Raw genomic sequence first — 8,506 nt, 5'->3', positions numbered from 1 at the left:
GAAAGAAAGAAAGAAAGAAAGAAAGAAAGAAAGAAAGAAACGCAACAGCGCCCCCTCTGGTCACAATATATGACGGTCACAAAATATGGTGAAACACCTGTAACAGCCTTTATAAAAGGCGTGCAGTCGCTGTTAACTTGATGGCCAAGTCGAGATCCGCCAGCATGACCGCGTTTTCTACACCTCAGGAGCATCAGGAAATGTCTGCTGTAAGTCGGGCTGTAGACATTTCTTTAGGTATTCTGAAGTTGAACAGTTAACACACTGTTTTGTTTTGCAGAAACAAATCGAACAACTACAACATGAGATCCAGGAAAACCTCTCTAAGCTGCAGGAAGTGGAGCAGAAAACATCGCGTGTTGAAGAAGAGATAACTCACAGGTATAAAAAATGTTTTTTTTCTGGTAGTTAATTCGATTTTTCGCGTTTAYATGCATATGTACAAAAAACAGTTTTGGTTTCGCGGTGATGTAACAACGTAGACTTATTCAGTGCGTCAAGTTTGCGATGAGTTTGACTAATTAGCCCATGAGCTTCTAAAATTAATTATCTCGTTTTCTTTAAGATAACCATCACTGATGGCATCTTTTGGTGCCTAATTATGGCTTTTGCGAGTTGTTACAGTTAGAATATTTAATATTTGCTTTAGTCTGTATTTTCAATTTACCACAGATTTTTAACATCTTTTATTGACAAATCAAAACATGGCAGCAAAAGAACAAAAGTAATTGAAACAAGCACTAAAATGTACAATTTACCAAATAAACATTGTCTACACCCCCTTTTTTTGAAGATGACACGTTTAACAATTTGAGTCCTCAATCATTCCTAAAGATATGTTTATTTCAGAAAATAAGCCTTCTTAAAACATTTCTGTGTACTTGTATGAAACTGTTACAAGTTGACAATTGCCAAACAAAACTCATGCAAGTGTGGGTCATTGTTTAAGCAAATTTAATGAAGTTTTGAAATTTGTTTTTTAAAATCTATGTAAGTTATCAACTTTTTTAACCATTTACCCCCCACCAAAAAAAAAAAAAAAAAACCTATTAGAACATATGAGAAGTAATTACCATTCAGATATTTTTATTTATATTTTTAACTACAAATGAGTTGAAACAGGGAAAATTTTATATTTCAAATGTAATCATTCAGCAAACTCTTATAGATGTTCAAGGTCTAAACAATTTTAAACGGGATGAAACTGTTTTCAAAGAAATATATTCTTTTATATGCATTTGACATTTTTAAAGCTCTTTAATTTTTTCTTTTCTGTTTGCAGTAAGAGAGAAACTGAACGTAGAGTGGAGCTGATGATGGAAAACGGTGAACTTGTCCATGCATTACAGCAACTAGGTTGTCTTCTGCAGGAGGAAACACGACTCTCAGAGCAACTGAAGAGTCAAGCTGCCTCAGACGGGTAATTTGTAATTGCAGAAAGAAAATAAAACATAAACGCACAATTTCATGATGCATCTTCTCTATAAGAGTTCAAACGAGTCTTTTAGAAAAAAGGAGCAAGGCTGCCAAAGAGAAAACGAAAAGACTCGCTGCTGAAATCCTGGAGGTGAAACGGCGACTGGCAAAACTTAAAGCTTGTAAAAAGGCAGGTATGGAAAATGTTTGAGCTTTTTACATCCTGACAAACTCTTTCAGAAACAGAAATGTGGCCTCTTTCATTTCAGCACAAGCTGCAGTCCCAGAGAAAACCAGCAAATCAAAAACACAGCAGAGAAAGTAAATCCAGACCTCTTGTGGACTACACACTTTTTTATATAAATGTATTAATAAATGTATTTTTGCTAAAACCAATAAATGATTTGTCTTTTATTTACACTCCCTTGCATACTATTTAAATATAAAAGTCATGCTTCTGAAGGCCAAATAATGCATGAAGAAAAAAATCTGAAATTCAAGACTTCACAAGTGAAATAAAGCTGCCATAGCTGCAGGGCAGGAACAAGAAGAAGAGAGAAGTGGGCAAAAACGATGAATTATTTCTTCTCTTCCTTCAGACATCAATGGAGAAACAGAAATCACAAACAAGAACATGATAAAAATATTATAGTAGTTTCTCAATGTGWTACTGAGATGGGCCAGAGCGCATATTATAGATTTAAATACCTCTCAAGATGACTTAAACAGGTTTATGTAGGATATTAGTCCAAGTTTCATTTAAAAAGTACAAAAATTTAACTCTGTTACCAATTTAAATTTAAGTCAGATTCATGATACAAAGTGCCAATTCCATATGGACCTATTTATTTAATCATCYTTGCTTTTTGTGCTATGTTTAAAAAGGATTTTGCCTTAAGTCATTACTTGTTGACATGAACAAAATCAAAGTAAGCAGTGTGGTATAAAGTATCACAAAGTGATACTTGAGTAAAAGTCTTAATCTGATTTTTTTTGTACTTAAGTATTAAAAGTAAAAGTATTAATTTAAAATGAGCCATTAAATTTTTCGTAATGACATTTATTAGGAGGTGACCTATCCAAAAATGCAGAAATGACTGTCTTATTAAAATAATTAATTTTAAATTTAAGATGCACTAGTCTAGCTGTTTCAKTTTATATACATAYATCACAGGTTMCCAAAGGTTAAAAACAATCTATCCAAGGGCTGCGRCCAAATGCARTAATATAGTTCATRAAATACAAATACTTAAGTAGGCCACAGTAGTTTTATTTTAATGATTATGTCCTGCTGGATTGTGACATGATTTGTTTGTGTACAAACTAATACAGTTTTGTATGTTTATATCATTCAGCCACAATTAAATTAACTTTAAGAGGCACAATTTAATTGGATAGTATTTATTTTTTATAATAAGCTGGAATGAAAACAAGAAAAATGAAATAAAAGTAATGACTTTCTACTTCTTGCCTTTTTAAAAAAAATGTAAGGAGTAGAACAGTACAGATAACTGCGTGAAAATGTAAGAAGTTGAAGTAAAAAGTAGGCTGAGAAATAAGTACTCAAGTAAAGAACAGATACCCAAAAATTCTACTTAAGTACATTAACAAAGTATTTGTACTTAGTTACTTTACAACTCTGAAAGTAAGAAAACGTGTCAGTTCACTGTTTAACATTAATTTAGAGGGGGAAATATACTGTAAATAGTTTTACCTTTTTGCTTAGCAGGACAATATTTTGAAATGATGCTTATTATGTTGTTGTTTTGCACAATAACTTTATATTATTATTAGTTGCGTCACACACCTAAAGTAACCTTTGAGCTGCAGACTGAGCATTTTTGTCCCTCCTGGCTTTCCGTAGTCARTGGGAGGATACAAACATTTCTGTCCGTCTCTTTCATCAGGCGTCCTTTTATGGTGAGACTGTTTTTAATTACGCCGATTATAACTTATACTAGAAGTATTGCTCTTTTAAAAYAGCAAAGGATGAAGAAATTTACGTGTTTTTAAAAGTAAAACGTCACAGTTTTCTTACAACACGTGTTCCTCAAACGACAGCTACCATTAGCTTAGACACTATCTGTTAAGAACAGAGACATTAGGAGAGATTTTAGTTGGTTAGAATGAGTCAGAGAAGGAAATAATTGTATATTTGATCAAATTCCTAACATGATTTATGATAGGTTGTTCTGTGTGTATCATATAGACAAAAACAATAATTACTGGACAATCAAGATGTCAGGTTCTGCCGACTTCCGGTCTGTTTTTGACTTGTTCTCAAAAGAAGAGGCTTCTGAGCTGAGAGAGGTGAACCCTGTCTTGAAAGAAGCTTTAACCTCTGACCCAGCACCAGACCGTATGTATGAACTGTAGCTTTAGGCACTTATTTTGTAACAACGATTACATCATTGAGTCCTTATTGTTTTGCATTCAGGTGTAGAAGACAAAGGTCCAGATGATGACCAGAGGAGAGAGGCCCATTTGCACAGAGATGTGTCAAATAAGTTGGTTTGCTCAGCCTGCCAGTGTCCCTTTAATAATCGCGAGGAACAGGTGAACACACAGCAAATACACCACTCCTTTATTCGCTGCATGTTAAACGTGTTAACAGATTTGTGGTGTGTGTTGTAGAGAGAGCACTACAAGCTTGACTGGCATCGGTTCAACTTAAGACAAAAGATGTCAGGAGTGCCTCCCCTCACAGCAGAAGAGTTTGAGAAGAAGACTGGAGCAGGTGATGAAATGAGAGCACTTCATGTTTTTTACAGGAAGAGAGAAATGTAAAAAATTCCTGTTGTCACTTCACAGGAGACCTGTCCAGCATCTCGGGCTCAGAATCTGATTCAGAGCAGGAGGACTGGGATAGTGACAGTGGGGCAACGAGAGGTCATCTCACCAGCACTGATAATGAGAGATCCTCTGAATCTCGTTTAATTTCTGGTCGACTCTCCAGCAAAGTGTTTTTTCAAAACTCTGCTGGAGAGTATCTGATGGTCCATCGATGCATTCTGTTCAGAAAGGTAAGCCGTATTTGCAGGTTATATTTTCCCTTTTTTGAAATAATAAATAWTTTTTATCTTCATTTTTATTTCAGTCCGAGGAAGAGTCTGATCCAGTTTCCTCCTTGAAGTCCATAAATCAAAAGACTATGTGGGTCATTCTCATGACAGGAGGAGGCCACTTTGCAGGTGCTGTGTTTGAAGGGTAGGTTGGTTTGTTTTAGAGAGTATAAATGGYTGGAAGTGGAAGCACACAGGTAAACCGTGTGTTAGCATGGAGTCAACATGCATTGAAAGGGATGAAATGGATTAAATGTAAAAACATGCGTTTGTGTTCCAGAAAACAAGTCGTCCATCACAAGACTTTCCACCGATACACGGTGCGCGCAAAGAGAGGCACGGCTCAGGGGCTTCGAGATTCCCAGAACCGCASTCACATGCCCAAATCTGCAGGAGCGGCTCTGAGGCGGTACAACGAGGCAGCGCTCGTTAAGGCAAGATTACAGCACTTTTGTAATTAGACTCGCAAAACCACTGCAGGCAGCCCCAAAGGTGGCCAATTAGAAGAAAACAGACCGCGACTTAAATAGTGATCATATTGTAAGAAAACGCAGCGTTCAATACTGAAGTCGAGACGATAAACACACAAATGTTGAATTAATTGAAATGTAAAGGAATGAGGACCATACAAATACCAGTCGCTGGATAAGAACGATGGTTTAATGGTGTTCAAGCAAGCAGGAAACCAGCGCTGACAGAAAACCGGAAGTTCTATCATTTTTAAACAGTTGTCTTCAATGCCTGGCCCGCCCACTACTGGCCTGCGGCTGAATCGCAGGCACTCAGACAAAAATACTCAACTAATGTTTGATTAACGGTTCTTTTTATGTGTTGGATAAATGTTTCGGACGTTACGCAGCATGCACTCACCAGCTGAGTATATTTATATTTTGTCCAAAAGCCACACACAAATATCTGCCTTTTAGTCCAACATTGTGCACAGTCTTTATTTTTTTAATTAACTTTTTTACTTTTCTTTCTTTTGTATTTTTGATTATAAACCTGTTTTCCACCTCATAACTAAGAATAACACTCAGGTGGGGAGGACGACAGCTGTGTTTACTGTGTAATCTCTGTCTTCACTCCATCTCAGACCCCTAGTGGCAACTCTTCACCACTTAAGAGCCCTCTGGAGCAGTCTTAACTTTTCTTGAGAGTAAGAGTTATTCTTAGACTTAAGAATTTTGATAACTGGCACTTACACTTAAGACTGAGAGTAGGAGCAAATCTAAGAAATTTTCAGCACTTAAGTCTAAAAATCCACACTTAAGAAGTTTTATAAATACGGGCCCAGATCAGTGAGATTTTGGAGCTAGTTATGAGCACAGAAGACAAGTTTGAGATAATTTTCTTTTAAAAACTATAATTTTTACAGGATATTCAAGATCTTCTGCTCTCCTGGGCAGAACACTTGAACAAAGCCTCTGCAGTCTTTGTGCGAGCCCCTAGCTACAACAAAACCATCTTTACTGGTGGCCGTGGGGGGCCCCTTGGTAAAAACGATCCCCGAATCCGTCCCATTCCTTTCSCCACGCGCAGAGCTACGTTTCGAGAGGTGCAGCGGGTACACGAGCTCCTCTCTACTGTTCACGTGTATGGTAAGCATATTGGCATGTTTAGATGAGCAGCATGCTTCAGCCAGTGTGTGATTATTGAATAATCAAATCTGTCGTGCTGCAGGGAAGGACACAGACATGTCTGCAGTTTGTAGTCCGTCCAAGAAGACGTGGAAAAGCAACGTCAAACCTGCAGCACAAAAGGCCTTGGATCAGGAGGAAGGTAGGGTTTACGACGCTGAGATGTTTCTGTGAAATGCTGAACTTAAATATTAAACTTGCTTCATTTTGATGCAGGTTCATTGCTGGCACCAGCAGAAGAAAACCAGGAAAGCTCAGACGAGGAGGGCAGGGAGGTCCAGCTGGAGATGGTGGAGCTCATGTTAGGAACCCTCGGCCTCAGGGAGTCTGAAATTTATCCCCCCAGGCACAAGAGAAGGAGGCGGAGAAAGAAGGAGAGCGCCGAACGAAAAAACGAAGGTAGGTCTAGATGGGTGTAACATAATGTAGGCGTCTTATTTTAATATACAACACAAATAACGTAAACTGCATAAGTATGTGATGCAGAAAAGAATAAYGAACAAGCTGATGGCCAAGACGCAGCACCAGCAGAAGACGACGCTCATCAACAGATGCAATTTTTAGAAAAGGATAAGAGTAAAGCACGGACTAATAAAGAAGATGGTGAGAGCAGATTAATATATTTTTATTATACTGCCCATCATTTGAAGCYGTGCAAAGCTTTAAAATAACCCATTCATGATGCTTATGTTAGAGCTTTCTGTGTCTCTAGTTGACTCGTGTGAGTTTGGCCTGAGGGATGAGATGTTTACAGCATGCAAAATTGGAGATGTAGGTGCTCTCTGTAGTCTCCTTCAGCTAAATGAGGAAATGAAGGAGAACTGTGAAGAGATGGAGAGCAGTCCTCCTGTGTTTCCAAGTCCTTTAAGCCTCCTCAATAAGCCCATAGACTCAGCAGGCTTCACCTTGCTCCACGTCGCTGCAGCCGCTGCTCAAAAGGCTGTCGTCAGGCTGCTCCTCGACGCAGGAGCCGATCCCGCCTGCAGGTATCAGGAGTTTTATTCTCAAATGACATTAAAATTGGTTTTCTTAATATTTACAAACTTTAGATTTTCAACATCTCTCTCTATAGGGATAACAAAGGCCAGACACCGTAYGTTGTCGCCCCCGACAAAGACACAAGGAGCGTCTTTCGTAAATACATGGGCGAGAATCCTGAAAAGTACGACTACAGCAAGGCACAGGTGAGATTAAGCTGTGATTTTTCTTATGAGCGTTTGAAGCAGAAAAGCTTATGGTTTGGCACTGCGCATTTCCAGATCCCCGGGCCGCTCACGGCAGAGATTGAATCCAAAAAGGCAGAGAAGAAAAAAGCCCAGAGGGCTCAGAGAAAACAGAAAGAGAAAGAGCAGAAGGAGGAGAAGATGAAACGGGAGGTGGAAGAAGAAGAGAAGAGGAAGTTTGCATCTCTGACAGACCGAGAAAAGGTAGGTAAATGTGTGTTTATGATTTTTGTGCGACTCTTTTGAATATTGTAATTATTTTTTTCTCTTTGATTAGAGAGCTTTGGCAGCAGAGAGGAGGCTGGCAGAGCAAGTAGCTGCAACAGGAGTTAGCATCTCTGATGTCAAGTAAGTAAATCAAATCACATCATTCAGCTTCATCATAGTTATTTAAATTAGGCAAAATGCTGGTGGTTAGATATTAAAWAGCTTGAATTTGGTTTCATTTTTACCTCTTATTGTGTTTTTCCTCCCTATCAACAGGAGGTGCTGGCTTTGTGGAGAATCTCTGCTCTCAAAAATCCCATTTCACTACCTGGAGTTTTCATTCTGCTCTCCACGCTGTGTTCAAGCACATCGAAAAGCAAACTTTCCCTCGGGCAAGACCTAGCTTTCCTTTGAAAACCCTTTAATTAGTAGGAAGCTGCCTCTTCAAAACTACATGAGGATTTGGCTATCTGTGACTGTTTAGCTTTTATTTCAATTTAAGTTGGAAAAAATATTTCTAATTATATTTATCAAATTTTCTGACAGCTGGATGAAAAAACTAAGTGTAATAAAAATCTATAATGTATTTCAATATGTGGTGCTATAACAAATAATGAAAGAAATGATAATAAACTTTATACTTTGCCAAAGGCTCAATGACAAGTTGACAATCATTTTTTGGTTAATCTTTTATAAAAAGTTAATGAAGCTGATGGAAAAAAATGACAACATAAAGACTTGAATCAAAAAAATGATGTGGAACAAAATGTTTTTTTTTCTCTGAGGTCGGAGGTTTGCACCTATTACGGTTCAGTCAAACCTACAGTGGTTTGCAAAAGTATTCATACCCCTTGAACTTTTCCATATTTTGTCTCATTACAACCACAAACATAAATATATTTCACTGGAATTTAATGTGAAAGACCAACACAAAGTGGTATACAATTGTGAAGTGGAAGCA

The 8,506-nt window shown here is 37.9% G+C and overlaps 2 protein-coding genes across 4 annotated transcripts; both read left to right on the top strand.

Annotated features, from left to right (window-relative positions):
* The first annotated feature begins 98 nt into the window (after positions 1–98).
* LOC106523322 (A-kinase anchor protein 9) lies at positions 99–1,871 on the top strand. 2 transcript variants are annotated; one of them, XM_014016706.1, is made up of 5 exons: positions 99–209; positions 281–381; positions 1,283–1,420; positions 1,489–1,606; positions 1,686–1,871. In XM_014016706.1, the coding sequence occupies exons 1-5, from the start codon at positions 141–143 to the stop codon at positions 1,854–1,856; spliced, it is 597 nt and encodes a 198-aa protein (XP_013872160.1). In that variant the 5' UTR covers positions 99–140; the 3' UTR covers positions 1,857–1,871. The 2 variants fall into 2 exon arrangements, with proteins under 2 accessions (XP_013872160.1, XP_013872161.1); XM_014016707.1 differs by having other exon boundaries at positions 100–209; positions 1,489–1,610; positions 1,686–1,830.
* A 1,370-nt stretch (positions 1,872–3,241) lies between these two features.
* On the top strand, positions 3,242–8,208 carry ankzf1 (ankyrin repeat and zinc finger peptidyl tRNA hydrolase 1). 2 transcript variants are annotated; one of them, XM_014016705.1, is made up of 16 exons: positions 3,242–3,336; positions 3,626–3,775; positions 3,854–3,972; positions 4,051–4,153; positions 4,228–4,439; positions 4,514–4,623; positions 4,759–4,912; positions 5,854–6,076; positions 6,159–6,257; positions 6,332–6,514; positions 6,602–6,718; positions 6,828–7,101; positions 7,188–7,299; positions 7,375–7,542; positions 7,616–7,686; positions 7,822–8,208. In XM_014016705.1, exons 2-16 carry the CDS (start codon positions 3,655–3,657, stop codon positions 7,946–7,948), a joined length of 2,193 nt encoding a protein of 730 aa, XP_013872159.1. In that variant the 5' UTR covers positions 3,242–3,336; positions 3,626–3,654; the 3' UTR covers positions 7,949–8,208. The 2 variants fall into 2 exon arrangements, with proteins under 2 accessions (XP_013872159.1, XP_013872157.1); XM_014016703.1 differs by having other exon boundaries at positions 3,243–3,336; positions 6,810–7,101.
* Positions 8,209–8,506: the final 298 nt, after the last annotated feature.

The sequence above is a fragment of the Austrofundulus limnaeus genome, unplaced genomic scaffold, assembly GCF_001266775.1.
Source record: "Austrofundulus limnaeus strain Quisiro unplaced genomic scaffold, Austrofundulus_limnaeus-1.0 Scaffold152, whole genome shotgun sequence".
NCBI lineage: Eukaryota > Metazoa > Chordata > Actinopteri > Cyprinodontiformes > Rivulidae > Austrofundulus > Austrofundulus limnaeus.
Note: the sequence above shows the minus strand (reverse complement) of the source record. Positions and strands in the feature narration are given on the sequence as shown.